The 21,642-nt window shown below is 38.3% G+C and overlaps 1 protein-coding gene across 1 annotated transcript in view; it reads left to right on the forward strand.

Moving 5' to 3' along the window:
* The window catches only part of GluProRS (Glutamyl-prolyl-tRNA synthetase), a 399,755-nt gene that overhangs the window by 356,039 nt on the left and 22,074 nt on the right, over positions 1 to 21,642 (forward strand). The window contains exons 26-28 of the mRNA XM_068230702.1: positions 3,176 to 3,302; positions 10,805 to 10,872; positions 11,966 to 12,139. Coding sequence (XP_068086803.1) covers positions 3,176 to 3,302; positions 10,805 to 10,872; positions 11,966 to 12,139 — 369 coding nt within the window. The remainder of the gene's footprint in view (positions 1 to 3,175; positions 3,303 to 10,804; positions 10,873 to 11,965; positions 12,140 to 21,642) is intronic.

Raw genomic sequence — 21,642 nt, forward strand, 5'->3', positions numbered from 1 at the left:
ACAAAGTATGTCGACTACACAGTATTTTGTCTTCTAAGTTACTGTTGACTTTGCTAGTGTGCCAGGTAGAAGATTCACCAAAAGGCTCAGGAATAGATTTGCAATACGGTTCTTCAGATGTTATATAGATGATTGCGGAGTATGGTCACTGAACCTCGTATTGCGGCGATAGCGATGTCGTGAAGTCGTGTCCGGCTGAGACCGAGAGAATCCCATAGCTGTACAAGAAATTTAGGGATTGTGCCTCGAGCTCTGATCATGAGTCCATGGACGGAAATATTGTCTAGGTGATATTTATCTTTATAGTAGTTTACAGTTGGCTGGTAAATTGACTTCTTTTCGGTGTCCACCTCTTCGGCCTGGCCAACGTGCGACTCGAAGCGTATTGTGGGATCATGTTCATGTTCACAATGGTCCGTATTGAAGACATATAATATACAGAGTTCCTGTGAAAAAGGAGAATTTTAAAAAAAATCCACCTTGGTCAATGCAGTTCCTGTATTTTTTTAATAAAAAAGTCTTCTTTTTGAAAGGAATTTTGTATATAATAGTTTAATAACAGTAGATGTACAATATCCGGCCCCACCTCCCCTTCCTACTTCAGTGCATTTGGACTATGTTGAAGATGTGTGGTGTGACCTGCATTCTTGGTACAAGTTCATTTTCTCTTTCTACGGGAGTTCATGTGCAGAACAAACTGCCTACTGGGGCATTCCCCTTCCCTCCCCTGACGCACAGCTGGCGTAGCAGTTTGAATCGCACTCCTGGAAGTAACAAAATGACCTCATTTTCTCTGTCAATCCGATTGTTAACATAACACGAAGAGCATCCCTGTTGTGATACACTCTGTATAAATCTAAAACAGAAAATTACTTTTTTAATGCAGTTATTCCTAAAAGGGTTTTTAATTACCATATTTACGCGAATAATCCCCGCACCCTAATTTTAGGTAGGACCATTTTGGAAAAAAAGAAAAGTGAATTGAACTAAAATTCCTTCTATCGAAAGAGTAACGTGAGCATAAACAAACATTTCATATCACTCCGAGTTCCATGTGGTATTTACTCAAATATTAATATACTTTCCTTGAATATATTTGAGATGATAAAAATGCAATATCACTGCTATAAAATATATTTTCCATGAAAATTAGCAAGTAGGCCGCCTTATGGGACAGATATTTCATTAATCTGAACTTGCATTAGGCTTGATTCACTGTAGATCGCAAGATTCTTTGTCTCGTGCGTCACTAGAATCTTTTCCTAAATTACTTACAAATTCGCCACACTCCACGTCTAAAACACTTCACATATGCGGTCTCTTTTTACTCGGATAGTAATACGACCCGTGGTGAATAATTATTTTTGTGCAATGTAAACACTTGAAACACACACACACCTGCAAACTCGTTTGTTAGTTTTGTGACACAATAAAACCTCCCTAATTCAAAGTCGTGGGGACGCAAAAATGTGAGTTTGAATTACATGATTTCGAATTAACCGCCAACTAATTCAGAAACGCCATTCCTTGCCTCGTCACAAAATATTCTCAGACCCATTACTGCAAGTAATTAACATTGATTCACAGTTTAAACCTTGCAAATGCGTTGGTAGAAACTATTTCCGTAATGTATCCAACAAGGCGCATTTACAGTATTCAAATAATGCAATTAGATAACTCGCTAGCAAACATAACCTCACGCAAGGAAAGAAAAAATTTGAAGACGAGAAATCTATGCTGGTTCCCCTGTGCAAGTGCCTTATTTCTTGGATTACTGTACCGTATGAATTTTAGATGCCTTGTACTTGCACGGAGAGTACTCGATACCCTTAAAACATCGTGGCTTATCGAACATTCCTATGACGAGGGAAGAAAGTAGGAAGTGTCTTGCTTCCGTCCGCTTTGCAACACAGGACTGCGACTGTATTCTTGTATGTTTTCCCGCCATGGCATTTCTCTCGTAATTCAGAAATGCCAAACATTACTGCATCACGTGCCCATTAATGCTTGCAATCGCATTGATTCGCATTTTAAACCTTTCAAATGCCGTGGAAGAAGACTATTTCCAAACTGTATCCAACAAGGTGAATTAACATTGTTCAAATAAAGCACTTGGATAAATGGCTGGCAAACATAAACCCACCCTAAAGAAAGAAAAAAAGGAATATTCAAAGAAGAGCGAAAATTATGCTGGTTCCCCTGTGCAAGTGCCTTATTTCTTGGATTACTGTAATGTTTGCATTTTTAGATGCCTTGTTCTTGCACGGAAACATCGTGGCTTATTGAACCTTCCTATGATGAGTGGAGAAGTCTTTCACTTCTGTCTGCATTGAAACACAGTACAGTACCCCATCTCCTTTAAAACCATAAGTCTGTTGATCTCGGCATTAAAAAATGCAGTTTCATTGGCACTGACAATATTGTTCGGTGCATACGAACTGATTATAATTAAGAGCCACGCTTTTTTGCCAACTGTCGGCACCGCCAGTATTCACGGATTCTGCTTCTCCGTATACTGCCTTAAAACGCTGAATACAAACGAATTACGATTTTACACACTGAAGCAAGTGAATGTGCAGAAAGCTACCCCTGCACGTTCCGGAAGACGTGTTCTATCGTGACGCCGAGAAAATTCGAATTTAAATTACTCTGTAAAATACTACTTTAAAGACAATAAAGGAAGTTTTGAATTGAAAGTCTTAATTGTTTTCGATTTAAAAATGACATATGGGACAGTTTTCTTCTGTCTGTGGTTACACAAAGCCAACCTTGATGCAAATAAAACCCGTACCCCAATTTCGTGCCTGATATAATTTTTTAAAATACGCGTGGATTATTCGCGTAAATATGATATTTTTTATAACTGTTATGTTCTTCAGTATGCTGAAACTAATTTTGAATAAATAAATTTATAAACTGTCTGAAAAAAAGACTCAACTTAATTCAAATAGAATAACATGTTCACATTTTCAGATCAATCCTAGTTCTTCTACATCCATCTTTTATTTACTACTTCCCAGCCTCATCATTCTTCTTCTTTGGTGGAAAATCTTTGTTGATGTAAGAAGTATAGAAACAGGAGAACGCCAGATAAATACAAGAAAATTGAAGGAACGTAGGTTCACATTTGTAGATATGCACTAAATGTAGAGAAGTGTGTGTATTCTCTTTGCAGGGAGCCACTTCCCACCATCTAGGAACAAATTTCTCAAGAATGTTTGAGCTTGTCTATGAAGATCCTGAGACGGCAGAAAAGAAGTTTGTGTTCCAGAATTCCTGGGGAATTACAACAAGAACTATCGGTATGTTAACACTGTTGTATTGAAGATTGCTTCCTGTTTCTGTAGTAAGCCATTGTAAACAATCCTGATGGCACCTCTTAAAATTAACAACAGTCTATATCAGCGCACATTAAGATATATTAATTCAGAACTTAGTTCCATCATCAGTGAGTATTTAAAAAAATATTAAAATATAGAAGTCCACATAATTGTGTTGTCTTCGATTTTAAAATGAAGAGGACAGTTCTGCTTAAATCAGTATCCCTTGATTGAACAAAAATCCATTGGGTAGGCATAGAGGAGGAATGTTTTGAATATCGTTCAGATTGGCTGGTTTCTGGGTACAAGTAAACAGTATGGGCTTGGCCCTGGGAGTAATCTGTTTAAATTCGTAATGTTTTATTTGAAATCAGTAACATTTTCCATCCAGGATGTAGAAGACTACAGTAAAATCTCATTAATTCAAAGTCATTGGGACGGAAAATTCGAACTTCGAATTACGTGATTTTTAATTAACCGCCAACTCGTAATTCAGAAATGGCAACCCTTGGCGTGTCACAAAATATTTTGAGACCCATTATTTCATGCAGTTAACCTTGATTCACAGTTTTAACCTTTCAAATGCCGTGAAGAAAATATTTCCATAATGTATCCAACAAGGTGCATTTACATTATTCAAATAATGCACTTGGATAAATCACATAACCTCAATCAACGAAAGAAAAAAACACATGACTCAAAGAAGAGGACAAATTATGCTGGCTCCCTTGAGCAAATGCTTTATTTTTTGGATTATTGTACTTTTTGCATTTTGTAGATTCCTTGTACTTGCACGGAAAGTGCCCGACGCCCTTTATTGTGGCTTATCGAACTTTCCTATGACGAGGGGAGGAAGTGTCTCGCATTGCAACACAGCACTATGACCCCCACCCTTGTACGATTTCCTGCCTGGCATTTCACCCTTTTAAAACCATAAGTCCATTTGGGATCGTCATTTAAAAAAATGCAGTTGATCGGCATTGACAATATTGTTTGGTGCATACAAATTGGAGCCACGCTTTTACACTAACTGTCGGCATCACCGGTGTTCGCGGATTTTGCTTCTCCACACACTGCTTGCTCCGTGATATTGTGGTGCTCATTAAAATGCTGAATACAAAAGAATTATGATTTCACTCAAACTTAGCAAATATTAAGCACACTGCGGACACACTGAAGTGAATGAAAGTGCAGAAAGCTACCCCTACACGTTCCGAAAGACTCGTTCTATCGTGACGCGGATAAATTTTGAATTTAAATTACTCTGTAAAATACTGTCCCTTTTTTAATGTAAAGGCAGTTTTTAATTAAAAGTCTGAATTTTGATAATGGGACCGATGTTGTTCATTGAATTACGAATTATCCATAATTCGAATTAAACCTTTTAAACAACATGCAAAACCGAACCTCGTGTTTCCGGGAGCGAGCGCTCTTTGAATTAGGCAGGATTTTGAGTCATCAAGGTTCTAGTGTACTGGTGAGGTACAATTGTCTCACTCTTTGGCTGCTAGCTTTTAAACAGTGGTTTCAGCTCTATGAAGCCTGAGGTAATTTTTCAAATTTCCTCTGTGAAGAAACCTAAGAGCATGTAAAGGAGAGGGCTTATAGAACCCAGTTGGAGTATTGTGGCGTACAGATAATCGAACGCAAGGACGACAAAACCACGGACACCACAAACGCTCAGTTTCGATTGCCAGTACTACCACAAGACAGATAAGAGGCCATCACAGCACAAAATCATGCCAACTACTTACTGTAGGTTAGGCTTCAATCAAAACACAAGACGCAGGACTGGGAAGCGATGGAATCTGGGCAGAATCAAAGTTTAGAAAGAACCGCAACAGAGGGTGGATCCAGGGGAGTAGGATAGAGCAATTCATGTGAAATACCATGAAACACTAAATAGTTTTAACAACATAAAAAATTTACTAAATAAGAATATTTAAAAAAAGGAGAGTATCGCCCATAAATAATTCATAAAATTTAAAAAACAATGAAATTTAACTAAATAAATTAAAGAAAGAATAAGAAAAAATCAATTCATTCACTCAAACCTTTCTATAAATCACAAACAATTTAATATTTTTTTAAATATTTTGTACACGAACTGCAGTGGTTTTTTTGTAAAAAGAAAACCTTTATATTGATGGTCACATGACTATACTAGTTTGAGAGCTCTCAGTAAATATGATTTTCTTTTTAAAAGACAAATTTTGTAGACAAAGTTTTCTACTACAGTATTGAAGTGCATTAAAAAATAACATCACCATTTAAAGGTCACACAAGAAATAAACTAAGGAAAATAAACCAGAAGGGAAGGAGAAACATCTCATCCAACAAATTCAAAATACCACAAATGGCAGAGGCGTAGTAGGAAACGAGAAAATTTACAAGTCGGTGACATGTGAAAACACGACATATTCACACCCAAAATCACCTTGCACATTAAACCGAAGAAATATCGTAGCGATCACATACAATAAACCACAGTCATCATCACTACACCACACAAGCGTCTGATCCACAATGAACGCGCAACAGTGACGCAATGCATATCAAATCATATCCTATCAATACCCGTCATCTTTACACAACGACATAACCGTTGTGAGATGGTGCAACAACAACAACAACAAGAAACAATAAAACTATAACGATAAAGCAAATAAAGTTCCAAAAGCACAGTAGCACCTTCAATATTCTATACGAGTTAGCTACCAAGAAAACATAACAATAATAATAAACCAAGAAAATTAAGTTAAGTAGAACACATCTGAGAACGACAAATTTAAATTTTAACAATGATAATAATATGCTATTAGGCCTTAGCTGTACTCGGATCAGTCCTTCAAGATAATACTAGAGAACAACAATTACAGAGACCACAGGTTGGTTTTTGTTTTCAGGCCGTCAAAGTACGTACCGAATATCACCTTGAAATTTGGAGGGGAACACTTTTAAACTGCTTCAAATATTATTTCGAACGATAAATACAAAATTTGAGGTATTGACGTGTTTTAATTTGAGGGAACTCCTTGTGCCAACAGTCATGGTAGACGAGCTACCTCAAGCAAAGTATGAAGTTTACAAAACTTACCGACGAAGAGGTTCATAATTAACCCTTTCCGGCACATTTTATAAAATAGTTTTACCACACGTTGTTCGTTCACAGAAAGAATTTATATTACACTGTACTAATCAGCCACTTTAAGAGTAAAACAACCAAATAACTTATCACAGGGGGTTCTAATAAGTAAGAGGTTCCACAGCCACTTCAGTCCCTTAACTAGGGTGGACGGTAATCATTTCCATTAGCCATAATGGCTAGACAATGTCGCTTCAAATACAGCCATCTTGGAGATGACCAGCTGCTGACTCCCAGTTCACAGAGTAGGTCCACAAGTCAACGCGCATCGACAGTTGACAAACGCACAGCAGAGTCAAGGAATAAAAACCATAGAAATTGCTCCACGTCGTGCAGTCAAGATATTGGATGTACCACAATTAACAAATTACAGCCAGTTGCTGTCTAGCAATTCATGGTGCATTGTTAAACACTACATTTTAAATTCCACACATACAGTCATAGATGGCAGTAGTTATACTAATCCCCTTTAAATTATACCACCACAGCATGGTTCCATTGTATGGGACCCTCACCACGATTACTTGATAAGAGACTGGAAATAATCCAAAGAAAAGCAGCTGGATTTGTTATGGGTGATTTCCGACAAAAGAGTAGCATTACAAAAATCTTGCAAAGTTGGGCTGGGAAGACGTGAGAGAAAGAAGACGAACTCTTGATTAAATGTGTATCCGTTACTTCAGCGGCTACAACAAACACAGTAAAGGGAGGAAAGTAAGTGCAATTACACGGTACCTAAGACACTACACACACAAGAAAACAGCTGATGAACTACGCGAAAGTCTGCCGATAACAACACTGGTAAATATCCGTAGGGGCAACTTGACGATAAAAACCCAGGAACGTGAAAGGAGCTGGGAACCTACCAAGGGCATGGAGATGGCTTAGGTTGCAGATTCCGGAAAATCAACCCTGATCCTTGATTTTCAAAATGTATTATTTACAAGGGACTTGACAAACGAATTCCGAACAATTTCAGTCGTACCGAACTTGTGAACTACAATTTACTTGTTCCTTGGGACACACAAAGTGGACGTTCCTTGACAATAGCTTCCTATAAGTTCAAGGAGTCAAGCAAATACCATACATCTAATTACAACCCAAGTCGTACAATACAATTTAGAGTGAAGTTAAACGCACCTTTCAAAATATCTGAACAACATAATTGAACACAATTGAACACGTCAAGTGACACAAAACTACTAGAGGCAAAACCCCAAGGTAAATACATAAAACTACAATTTACATGTTTAGTGAAGCAAGGAAAGGGGAATGCCTCGGAAACAAACAGGCAAGCCCAGCTGAAAAGTTACGGCATCCGAAATAATCGAGCAGCGAGTCTGGGTGAGGTTAGAGCAAACTCCCATGTGAAAAAGTAAGTGAACATTAAGTGAAATTTAAGGTGGAACAGAAATAGAGAGTGCTTACCCCAAATGGCCGATCCCGGTAGCGAGGTGTCGCTGACGACGTCAAAACTTCGGACAGTCAAGTGGTAGAGGATAGACAGACAGACCACGAAATGCTGCCTCCCTCTCTTTAAAAAGGAAACCCTGGCCTAGGAGTAGCTAATCAGAACGCAGGATCCCGCCTATCGCCACCCAGATTCACCAATCACAACTCCTACTTCAGTCGCGAAGTATAAATAATTTTCTCGAATACGCACGATTGCGAATCTTCCATTTCCAGAAAAGGCAGAACATACTTTCTAGAATACATAACTAACAAAGGCCAATACACCCTGTTCAGAAATACAAGTTACAACTTTCTGGATAGTTCCAGTAAATATGAAATCTAGTTGTTACAAATACCATGTGTTACCAAACTATTCACACTGTACAGGTTAGGTAGTTACATGGAATACAAATAATGTTTTATCACCCCACTTTAGATCATACAGTAAGTACTACTTAACAAGGTTTACAAATAAAATCTTCAATAAACACTTTCCACTTCCAATATATTCTACACCAGTGACAAAATGGTATGTTCAAAGCTGTCAGTGGAAAGACTGCGCGCAATGGCGTTAGTAGGGGAATAAGTTTGAGTGGTGCTTTTAAAAGTAGGAAAGATCACAATATGAAGATAAAGTTGGAATTCAAGAGGACAAATTGGGTTAAATATTCGTTTATAGGAAGAGGAGGTAGGGATTGGAATAATTTACCAAGGGAGATGTTTGATTAATTTTAGATTTCATGGAAATTATTTAAGAAAAGTCTAGTTGATCAACACATAGGAAACGTGCAATCTGGGCGATGGCCCTAAATGCAGATAAGTAGTGATCGATAGATTGCGTATCAGGTTGGGAATACAAAATTGAAAGGGTTAGATGTGTATTCTTCCTAGATGGAAGAAGGTGCTGCAAAGCTAATACAGTGAGCTCACAACTCTTAGAAAAGAGTGAATTCTTTATAGTGATCTGTTTTCAAACCATTACGGGAGTGGAGGCTCAGCGTATCTTATTCGTAAATTGGAAATAACAAGACATGAAAGTAGCAAACATGATCGCTGGTACAAAAAGGTGGAAACATCGGCAGAAGGGTACTCTGAATGAGGACCTAAATTCTATGTCGGGAATTATCTCGATTGGTGAAGCTATCTGCTTCAACCAGATTTGAGGAGAATAGTGGACTCAACCACAGAGGGTAACAGAAGTAGAGGTTAGACTTGTGGAACTACATGAGGCCTCAGCACCAGTTGGAAATAGAGAAGAGGCTCAGTATATTCACAGAGGTATGCAGACTGACCGCTGAAAGGCATGACAGCTTGTATTGAGACAGAGAGAGTGCATTTCTTTTTCCTGTGGGATCTGGCCTGTTTTCTTGCAGTAGATAGACTTCTTATTGGTCTGAATATAAGACAATCTTGAATTTTTGAAAGGTATTTTCAAGAAGAATTGAATAATAAATCTACCTAATTACAACATAATCAAGATCTTGTATAACAAAGATAATTGTCCGACTCCATGGCTAAATGGTTAGTGTTCTGGCCTTTGGTCACAGGGGTTCCAGGTTCGATTCCCGGCCGGGTCGGAGATTTTAACCTTAAATGGTTAATTCCCTTGGCTTGGGGACTGGGTGTTTGTGCTGGCCCCAACATCCCCGCAACTCCCACACCACTCACAACACTATGCTCCACCACAATAACACGCAGTTACCTACACATGGCAGATACCGCCCACCTTCATCGGAGGGTCTGCTTTAAAAGGGCTGCACCTAGCTAGAAATAGACACACAAAATTATTACTAAAATAATTTAATGAACCCAAAAGTAACTCGAACAAAAGTTTTATCTTAATATAAAATATTGTGGGCTTTTCACCATTTTATTGTGTAGTACTCATAGGTGATCAAATACCTGCCAGTGGGCATTGCACAGTACTAGTGGGACATCTTAAACACAGTCCCGAATGCCACTTCATTTGTTTACAGCAACCCAGGGTTGCTTTAAATTCAGTTACCAGAACCTTTAACTTATGTGATATCTCTAATGCCTTCAGTAACCCTGCTTTCGTTTCTCCAACTCATATGGAGTATCAAGCCTATCAGTTTTGATAAATTTTCATGTCTTTGATCCTCTGAGTGCTTCTCTTTATGTGCTGGCATCCGTAAACTTTTCTTCTTCCTTCCACGTGCATCATACGTTACAATTATAAGCTATAAATTTCATATTTGTTGTGTATTGAAGGGCAATTATAAGGATAAATTGACAATACAATAAATATATCAATTAAGTCATATTACATAAGTCTTGGAACTAGTTGCAGCCACTCATTGGCCATCTTCAGCCAAATAAAAACTAAACAAATCATGTGATAACTAAAACATATGTAAACCAGACAAAGACAATGTTGTAGGAATAATTATAAACATTAAAATAAATAAAATAACAAAAATTGAGGTTATGATCTTCTTGTCACAATATGATGTCTTTAAGTTGACTTAGGACCACAGGCATAGAAGTAAATCTGTTAATGATAGCCAGAATTAGAAATGAATAAATTATATAGAAAAGAAATCAAAGGAAAAGGTGAGCCTCATAAATAATTTATCTCTCAGCTGCGATGCACATGGTAATACTTAACATATAAGCCAGTACAGTTGGCAAATGATACAAATAGACCTTCACAAACATTAGTCTTTAAATGTTAGGCTGCAGGTATAAGACAACTTATGTTTTTTATTAGTACATTTTAATGTTTTAAAAAAAAGTCTTATATTGAGGCCAGTACAGTGCCTGGATACTTGGCAACATGTTTAAACCTTGTGGATATGTTCTAAAGTGCAATGTAATTTAGGTCTCCAGTTTCTTGTACTATTATCAACTCTGTGCTTGCTTTTAGGTGTGATGATCATGGTGCATGCCGATAACCAGGGCCTGGTGCTGCCTCCGAGAGTGGCTTCCATTCAGGTGAGCTGTGATGTTGTCTATTCAACCCTGGTCCTTCAAATTCCAACACAAAAACTAAACGCAAAAGGCTGTTCAGTGAGGAGGAGATGTAACTTCTGTCACAAAAAGGGGGAAACAATGGACTTCATTTATTATTGTTGCTGTTTACTTAGAGCCTTGCTTTATACATGTGATTTGAACAACTACAGTGATATTCACTACTGCATCAGAAACACCCCAGTTACTGAAGGATATTCTTGGTGTGAACAATTATTAAATAGCAATGTAATATTTGTTACAATGCAATGTAAATATCCTGTATTATTAACTCATCCATCCATCAATGAAATGACACACATGGGCTCCTGCTGGCACCTAGGATATTATATTGTTCTTTAGCACTGATGATGCACATGGCTTTGTGTAAAAACTTCACTTGTAATGTTAAAACTACTTTTCTAAGTAACAGAAAGAAACTATAGGGAGACAGACCACAAATAAACAGATACACAGTGTTATAAGTACATATCAGATCACAAACATCTTGAAAAACAGACAAATACAGTTGGGTCTAGCAGGGCCGGTTATTGTTGAATGGTGGTGATGATGATTTGAACTGAAGCACTGCTGTAAAGTTATCAGTGAAATTCTGTAAATAAGAAAAAAGGAACAGCAAATTCAATTAGTGGAATAATACGCATTCAGGGATGTTTTGTAATGGCCCTCATGTGGCGTCCATTATGTGTAAAACTGTGAGACTGCTGGTATCTGTATGATACAGGAGAAGTGACATCCGATTTAGACAATGTTTTTATACCTGTCCGATATCACTGGACGCCGTTACAAACACTGCATAACTGACTCATCGCTCAAAAGTACTGTAGGCGCATGCTCGCAGTTATAAAGTAGCAGGAATGGGTTTGATTTATACATTTGAAATTTTGCGACAGTCACAGAGGCGACATGTCAAGGTTTTAGGGTTAAAGAGGTTTTATTTACTTCATGGAGAGGATGTGGTGCAGTACCACCATACCTAGCAAGCTAGATGTACATCAAGAACATTGAAGGTGCTTATTTGAGCTTACAGATTGAATGACATAACATTTTGTTGTAGGTGGTGATCATCCCGTGCGGTGTGACATCCAGTCTGAAGGAGGAGGAACGACTGCAGCTGTTGTCCTACTGCCAGGAGCTGGAGGGGCAGTTGAAGGCGGCTGGGCTCAAGGTCTGGGGAGATTACAGAGACAATTACTCTCCTGGATGGAAGTTCAACCACTGGGAGCTTAAGGTAACCAAGTACAGGTCATTAACACCTAGACTTTATATCTTTTGGGCGTTTGCCTTGTGAAGGAGGCAAATAAAGGGGAGTCCTTACACTTTGCGAAGGCTGTGCTCCGCTCTCAGAAGAGAAACTAACGATGCCCTAAGTTTGAAATCAGTTGACTATTTCTCTGTCCATCATGAGATGGCTCGCTCTGCACTATCATGTTACATATCTTCTCAGACTATAATAGTGCATAGTGAGACCGAGTGAGGGGCGCATATTCGGGAGATCGTGGGTTCAAACCCCACTGTCAGCAGTCCTGAAGGTGGTTTCCCAATTTCACTCGAGGTTGTACCTTACTTAAGGCCACGGCCGCTTTCTTCCCACTCCTAGCCCTTTCCTATCCCATCGTCGCTATCAGACCTATCTGTGTCGGTGTAATGTAAAGCAAATTTAAAAGAAAAAATGCATAGTGAAGCATCTAATAATGGACGATTTCACGCAGAAAAACCCGAAAGATGTCGGGTCTAATATCAGTCAAAATCATATTGATTCAACTTATATTTCACCTCAGTTGTCGCAGCCTGTGACCGATTCCTGAATGTTCTGACCCCGTCCATATGCATCTGTTGTGCACCATCCATTATGATCTTTCACCCTCATAAGTGAGCACTGATGGCATTCTCATCTCCATCTCGTCTCAAAGAAGTGCTGCAAGAGCATCTCCAGCTGTGTGAGCCTCTTCCATCCATGGCATATAAAAGATCTGTGGTGACACATTTGGTGTTTGTATATTTTTTTAATCCAAAGCCTGTTTCCAGTCATTTGACTGGGTCAGGAGTGGAATGAATGAAGCCCCCATCTGGCAGCGAGGGTAGGAATTGTGCCAGCTGCCAAAGCCTGTTGCACTCCTCTGCGGCAAAGATGAACAACTGACATATGAAATGAAATGATACTGGAGAGAGTTGGTGGAGTGAAAGATGATAGGGAAAACCAGAGTACCCGGGGAAAAACCTGTCCTGCCTCCGCTTTGTCCAGCACAAAACTCACAAGGAGTGACTGGGATTTGAACCACAGGACCCAGTGGTGAGAGGCCGGCTTGCTGCCACTTGAGCCACAGAGGCTTTCATTTGGTGTTTATCGGACAAAATTAATGAAAACTCTGTCATAGACACCCAAGAAAGATTCAGTTGACTCTGTGATCTGGTAGGCCTAGGGTAAAATAGAGCAGGCAGCCGATATTAAAATGCCTCCATATGATGCTGAGGTCATACCACACTGCTAATTTATTTATTTATTTATTTATTTATTTATTTATTTATTTATTTATTTATTTATTTATTTATTTATTTATTTATTTATTTATTTATTTATTTATTTATTTATTTATTTATTTATTTATTTATTTATTTATTTATTTATTTATTTATTTATTTATTTATTTATTTATTTATTTATTTATTTATTTATTTATTTATTTATTTATTTATTTATTTATTTATTTATTTATTTATTTATTTATTTATTTATTTATTTATTTATTTATTTATTTATTTATTTATTTATTTATTTATTTATTTATTTATTTATTTATTTATTTATTTATTTATTTATTTATTTATTTATTTATTTATTTATTTATTTATTTATTTATTTATTTATTTATTTATTTATTTATTTATTTATTTATTTATTTATTTATTTATTTATTTATTTATTTATTTATTTATTTATTTATTTATTTATTTATTTATTTATTTATTTATTTATTTATTTATTTATTTATTTATTTATTTATTTATTTATTTATTTATTTATTTATTTATTTATTTATTTATTTATTTATTTATTTATTTATTTATTTATTTATTTATTTATTTATTTATTTATTTATTTATTTATTTATTTATTTATTTATTTATTTATTTATTTATTTATTTATTTATTTATTTATTTATTTATTTATTTATTTATTTATTTATTTATTTATTTATTTATTTATTTATTTATTTATTTATTTATTTATTTATTTATTTATTTATTTATTTATTTATTTATTTATTTATTTATTTATTTATTTATTTATTTATTTATTTATTTATTTATTTATTTATTTATTTTAGTCAGTTATGCAGAGGATATTCTGCTTTTCTCTCAGTCCAATATTTCTTCATTTATTTCTTCAATTGAAAACACCTTTCCATTAGACCTTTTGTTGATGTTGGTCTGTTGCCTGGCATGTGCCTTGAAGTATATTTTTTTCTGTTTTGTTCTTAAGATCATCTATTGTTATTTGGAGTTCTTTAATGCAATGAAACCTTGTTTCTCCGTTCTGCATTAACATGTTTTCCCGCTTAGCAGTCGTAAATTTGAAGTCCAGATTCTCATCATATTAAATCTATATAAAAATACCTCACTTATCGCCTCGTGAAATTTCTCTAATACCGCTTAGTAAGATCACATTTTCCCTAGCCTTGAAAATGTTATTCGACATCCCTTGTGAAAGAAATATGATTTACAACTCGGTTTAGATCCGTTGCCACAGTTGCGGAATTACAGAAAAGGGCCTTAAATTCCTGAACTTCACAGGATATGTTGCAAATTTGGAGAGCAAGCCGTTGGCCTCAGGAGTGTTCAGTTTTGCTTACCGGTTAGCAGCGAAATTGCTGAATAACACAGTGAGTCCATTGGTGCTTGTATTTCGCATTCATTCAGAAGTTAGAAATTTATTTTGGGTTGAGTGGTACAGTGAAGTTTTGTCACGTGATACGGTAGCCTATATCTAGATTAGTGTGGTGCATATTTGTCTTGTGATAGTCTAGTTATGGATACAGAAAAAGTTGTGAAATTCCTTACTAATGAAAACAAAATTAAAATCTTTCAGAAAGTGGACTGGCTACCGCATCTTTAAGCACTCAGAGGCTGCAAACCTTTGAGTTTCAATTCGATCATTCGACTTGGTTGAAGTTTTTCAGAATGGCGGTCAAAGCCATTCCCCTTGATTCCTACCGGTCGCACATGGTCGAGTGTAACCTCCAATTCATTGTCTGAGAGTGTGACTAGAAAATAATGTTTAATAACCCACTGAGCTCGATAGCTGCAGTCGCTTAAGTGCGGCCAGTATCCGGTAATCGAAGCCCACTGTCGGCAGCCCTGAAGATGGTTTTCCATGTTTTCCCATTTTCACACCAGGCAAATGCTGGGATTGTACCGTCCCGCTTCCTTCTCGTCCCATCGTCGCCATAAGACCTATCTGTGTCGGTGCTACGTAAAGCAAAATAAAATAACCCACTGCTCTGAAATAAAAGGCTTCTACTAACATTTGTTTTAGAAAGAGTGTGATCTACTATAATACGTGGGTAATCCCAAAAATAAGGTCTCCTATTTTTTATAAATACAGAACTGTTCATGTGGCTGTTGGTCACAATATTGTGAAGAGTGTTTCCCGTGCTCGCATATAAACATGCACACATTGCGCTGAGGCACTCGGTCTTGGCTTGGCAGCCGTTGAGAGTGGAGCTCCCGTTGGATGTAACCGCCAAGTGCGAAGTGCGCGCAGTTATTCATTTTTTGAACGTGAAAGGCAACTGAACCGATTGAAATCCATCGTCAATTGACGGAAGTGTATGGTAAGTCGTGCATAGATCTCAAAAATGTTCGTAAGTGGTGTAGAGAGTTTGCAGCCGGTCGGACTGAAATTCACGACAAACAAAGGAGCGGGAGTCCGTCAATTTTCGTCGAGACAGTTGAGCAAATCACGTGTGAAGATCGGCGGATCACCCTGGATGATCTCTGCACTTTGGTTCCTGAGGTTTCTCGAACCGCCTTTCACAGAATTTTAACGGTAAGTTGAAATACCGGAAGGTGTGCACCAGATGGGTGCCACGCGTGCTGACTGAAGACCACATGCGGCAGTGAGTTGATTCTTCCCGCGCACTTCTTCAACGCTTTGCAGCCGAACAGGATAACTTTTTGGACTCACTTGTCATGGGCGACAAAACCTGGGCGTTCCACTTTACACCTGAGACCAAGCAACAATCATGCCAGTGGCGGCATTCACCCCCTGTGGGTGGGGGCGGTGGAATAACACCCACGGTATCTCCTACCTGTCGTAAGAGGTGACTAAAAGGGGCCTCAGGGGCTCTGAACTTTGGAGCATGGGTTGGCGACCATGGGGCCCTGAGCTAAGACCTGGCAATGCTTCCACTTACTTGTGCCAGGCTCCTCACTTTCATCTATCCTATCCGACCTTTCTCGATCAACTCTTGTTCTTTTCGGACCCAGAAGCTATTAGATTTGCAAGGGCTAGGGAGTCTTTCATTTTCACGCCCTTCGTGGCCCTTGTCTTCCTTTGGCCGATATCTTCATTTTTCGAAGTGTCGCTCTGATTAGTGTTAGATAGAGGATGGTGGCCTAGTTGTACTTCCTCTTAAAACAATAATCATCACCACCACCACCAGTGGCGGCATCCCTCTTCGCCAAAGCCACGGAAATTCAAGCAAACACAGTCTGCCAGTAAAGTCATGACAACTGTGTTTTGGGATTGGAAAGGGGTATTGTTGGTAGACCTTATGCCCTCTGGGACCACAATTAACGCTGACAGGTCTATGAGACCCTGAAAAAACTCAGACGGGCAATTCAGAACCGGAGAAGAGGAATGTTGAGCAAGGGCGTAAACATTCTCCATGACAACGCCTGGCAAACCGCTGCTCTTGTGCCGACTTGGCGCCCAGTGACTGTCGCTTGTTCCCCAAGTTGAAAGAACATTTGGCTGGAAAGCGATTCGGCACCGACGACGAGGTGAAAGATGAAGTTCACAACTTCCTGAACAGCATGGTGGCGAGCTGGTAAGACTTGGGCATACAAAAATGCTTCCACCGAAATGATAATTATGTAGAAAAATAGCTGTAAAATGATGTGAACCAGTCTAGAAATAGAGAGGTCTATGTATTCATAAAAAAAATAGGAGACCTTATTTTTGGGATTACCTTCGTACTTGGATATTTTATTAGCCCCCGTGCACATGTTTTCATATTTGTTGTTTGGTGTTGTTCACACCTTTCATTGCACTTGTTATTTCATAAGCTCCAGCGGAAAAGGTTTTCGTATTTGTTCTCTCATGTCTTTCACATCTTTTAATACTTTCCACTCATCTTTAGAAATGATAGATATAGTTTTCAGTGTACCCGCGGATACATGATGTAAAATGCTCTCATGTCGGAAAAAAATGTCTCTAGTGTTTCCATATCCACGTTGGATAGTTTATATTCATATATTCATTTGTACGTTTTCCCGCTTAACACGTTAATTTTTGTCGTCCCATGCGGAAATGTTCTAACGAGGTTTTACTGTATCATCCTTAGTTTCCTTAATTTATTTACTCTTGGTCTTGTTATTCCATTATTTTTCAATTATTCTTATGCTCTGGAATGCTGTTCTAATCTATTATTTACCGAGCTCGATAGCTGCTGTCGTTTAAGTGTGTCCAGTATCCGGGAGGTAGTGGTTCGAACCCCGCTGTCGGCAGCCCTGAGGATGGTTTTCCGTGGTTTCCCATTTTCACACCAGGCAAATGTTTGGGCTGTGCCTTAATTAAGGCCACGGCCGCTTCCTTCCCACTCCTAGCCCTTTCCTGTCCCATCGTCGCCATAAGCCCTATCTGTGTCCGTGCAACATAAAGCAAATTGCAAAAAAAAATTAACCTTTGCCTCTCGTCTCTTGGAAACACCCCTGCATTATGACTTTCCCTCTCCGGCCATGCATCGGGAGAATCCTGACATAATATTGGAGTGCCAACCACTTGTCTGTCATGTTATATTCATCTCTGTAAATTGTCTGCCATCTTTTGATTGTTACATGTGATAAATTTCGTATTTGCATTCCGTATTGACACTTGCATCTAAATTGTACTATGTATGTTCAGTCTTCAGCCCTAAGGCTGGTTGGATCCTCAACAGCTCTGCCATCAGCTGTCATAGATGGCCTAGGCATCACTGAAGAGGCGTACTAGGGCAATGAGGAGTGAGGCAGTTTCCCGTTGCTTTCCTCACCGAGCCAGAAGTTGCTATTACAATCAGTCTGCCAAGCACACTGAAATGCATGCACCAACCGACACTATGAGCAACATTTTCACACCATTCATAGCAGGGACTGGCTGCATAAGGAATGGCATTAATAACATTGGCTCATACCTCAGTCACTTTCACATTGTCAAAGTCAAGGATAAGACAGAGACAGATCAATGAAAGTAACAAAATTGCTCTAGCCCATACCAGAAGACATAGTGCACTGTAAACACTAGGTCCTGCCAGCAAATAATTTCTATAAAGAAATTATTTTAATAAGATCCACCCTTTCAATACCTTTCAACAAATCTGTAAACTAGTACACATTTCGGTTCGATAAGACCTTCTTCAGCCACATGACATGAAAACATTGATTGAGCGAGGAATTTTTTGTTATTATTGGACAGGCAGTCGTTAAACTACTTTTGAAGTTGGCAGTGCAGCTAGCGTCTGTGTCCACGTGTTAGTAAGAATCAAACATGGCTGAATGCAGAGTTTTTGAAGGTCTCGATCATAAGCTAATGAATGGGATGTAGTCGGCAATCTTTCCTTATGCGTGTCAGAACGTATGTATATTTTTCTGACAGTGTTTACAAGGTATGATCAGTACAGCTGTATGGAAATGCAGATGTTCAATGGTCTGCAGTTACCTACATTTGCATAAGGCCTGTTTCTCCATGAAGCTCCGTATGATTAGTTGTCCTTCCAACACTGACTCGCAGTCTGTTCTAGTCCTGCTTTCTTTATGACCAGGGAGTAGTTAAATGTCCTAAACATTCTGCATGGTGAGGATATCTTCAGCTGCACAGTTTTGCTCTGGATTTCTGTCAAAGAGCTATGGGCATCAGCTTAAGGGACTGGGTGAGAAGCAGAACGCTGCGAGGCACGTGGCCAGCTAGACTAAACTGGATGCAGAAAAGGCTGCACGAAGCTTATATCCTCTGGCTGAAGAAGAAGAAGAAGAAGAAGGAGGAGGAGGAGCTATGCGGGCACACCCTGTGATCTCTCTGCTTTCACCTGGTGTGCAGATTATCATATTCTCCATCTGAAAAACATTTCATTGAGCCACTGGTAGAACAACAGTATGGCTTCAGGAATGGGTGATCCACAATTGACCTGGTCTTCACTGTCAGATTTATCATTGGAAAACACAAGGAGTGAGGAAAGGATGCAATACTTGTCTTCCTCGATATGGAGTAGGGTTACTGTAATGTCCTGGGAGAAAAGACTCGTCTACAATAGAAAGTGTTCATCTAAAAACTTCAAAATACAAGAATACAACACAGTAGTCTAACTGGAATACCTATACGTTGAGTGAATGTGTAGTACTGAATTACAAGCTGGAACTCTGGAAATCAAGTAGTAATTATATATCAGAACATAAAAGAAACAGAAACTAGATGACAGCAGGTTAACCAAACAGATCTTCAAATATCTTTGGAACAAGAAGTCAACAACAACCTGGATTTATTAAGGCAAGAAGATTCAGAAAGAAACATTATAGGAGGAGAAGCAACAGAGAGAGATTTTTAGAAATAAAGTGTTAAAATATTGAAAGATTCTTAGGTCAGAAGGGAAAGAAAAGAGCCTCGGAATGGTCTGAGGAGAGTAAAAGGAGACATAGTGAGAGGAAGACGAAAGAACAAGCATTGATACTTGGTACCCTAATGGAGAACAAAAATTCATCATTAGAACACTCTCTGTGCATCAGAATGTCTTATCCTCTCAGAAAAGTGTGCTTCCTAAGTTAGAGCAGAAAGATTCTCCACAAATACAAAAATGGGATCTGCAAAAGAAAATCCAGACAAGAAATCTACAGTACTCTTAAGATTGCGGACACAGTCCACGAATGCAGAGCTCACTTCTGTGAACAGTTCCCTGGTATGTTAACATCAAGAGCAATGGGCATACGACCAATTGACTCTCACAAGCATCGCTGGTGCAAAGTGAAAACCAACTGGATCAGTCAAAAATGTACTGTATAATGTGTCAGGGTCAATTTTATGTTTTTAGCGTATAATATCTGTAGATAGACGAGATAATACAAAATGCAAAAAATCCAAGTCTGTGTGTGTCTAGAAGCCAAAGCACTGAGCCCAAGGTCACGTGCAAATGAAAACACCAGCCAAGTCTTTTGCAGCACATACACAGTACTCGCAAGTATAGCAATCAAAATAAATTCCAAGGTGTCAGCAGAATAGCGCAGGGATTATTTTCTGGACCTTTACCCAGGAGGTATACCATGGTAAGTGCATAAAAGGAAAAGGGGAGGGGAAGCAGGGATAGCAAAAACAGCCGAAACAACAAGATTTAAATCACAATCAAGAACACCTTTGATAAATATGAAACAAAAATAACAGTAATTACAACGTTTAGGTGCGTAAGCAAGAATTGGAAAGTTTACATGGAACTCCACAAGGGAAAGCAGATTTTGAAATTGTAACAAGAATTCTCTAAATTATGTTGGCAATAGAAAAAGAATTTAAAAGGATGATGATCAGACTATGAGTAGACAAAATATGTACATCTGGGGAAACACATTATGCAATGACTGGAAATAGCATATCTTATGGACAATACCAAACGGATCTAACAACAATATATTTTTACATTAAAAGAGAAAAAGCACCATAATTATTCACCATGTGAGAAAAAGTTAACAAAGAGTATAGGCCACTATTACAATTAATAACGACATACAATTTGTGAAAATAGAAAGGAAGTCAACGGAACAGAAGAAAAAAAAAAAATACGCAAGGAGGGGGAAAAGAATGCAGAATTAAAGGAAATGGCGAGAGTGAAAGAGGGTAAAAAACCAGGCTACTGTGTCTATTTCCTTATTAATAAAATCACGCACACACACGGCGTACACCAGGTTCCGTGTCAATGGTAGAGTTTGCCGAAGCACAAGTCTATTTGCACAAGATTCTGATCAAGTTTGAAGAATTTGTTTAACAAGCGACTTGGAAGTGCCCAGAATGGGCCATAGTTCAAAAAAGAAAAAAAATGTATGCTAAGGCCTGAAGGGCTAAGGAGTGAAGAAAATCGAAAGTATTAAGATGTCATAAATTACAAGTCTGCTCACCGTGCACAAAGATGATATGATGTGACGTAGATTAGAATGTTTAAAATCGCCACGGACCAGCCGTGCGAAAGAGTTGCTGCTCCCACTGCTTTACGTGCACAATGAATACCTGACCGCCGATGGAAAGGCAGCGGCGAGTTATATAGGGGAGCAAAGCGTAATCTGGAATGTACGAGAAACAGGCGATGTAATCAAGAGCCGGCGAGGAAGGCGAGACAGCACGCAGTCGGGTGAGGAGACGGAGGCACAGTTTGTCCAGTAGGAATGTTTACGGCAGCACGACGGCGAAGTATGCAGAAGGTAAGATGAACATAGTAGCCGTGATTTAGGGAGCACGTAACTAATGAAACTTATCGTGGTTCCTGATTGGCTGATCA

This window comes from Anabrus simplex, chromosome X, assembly GCF_040414725.1.
Source record: "Anabrus simplex isolate iqAnaSimp1 chromosome X, ASM4041472v1, whole genome shotgun sequence".
In the NCBI taxonomy this organism is placed as follows: domain Eukaryota; kingdom Metazoa; phylum Arthropoda; class Insecta; order Orthoptera; family Tettigoniidae; genus Anabrus; species Anabrus simplex.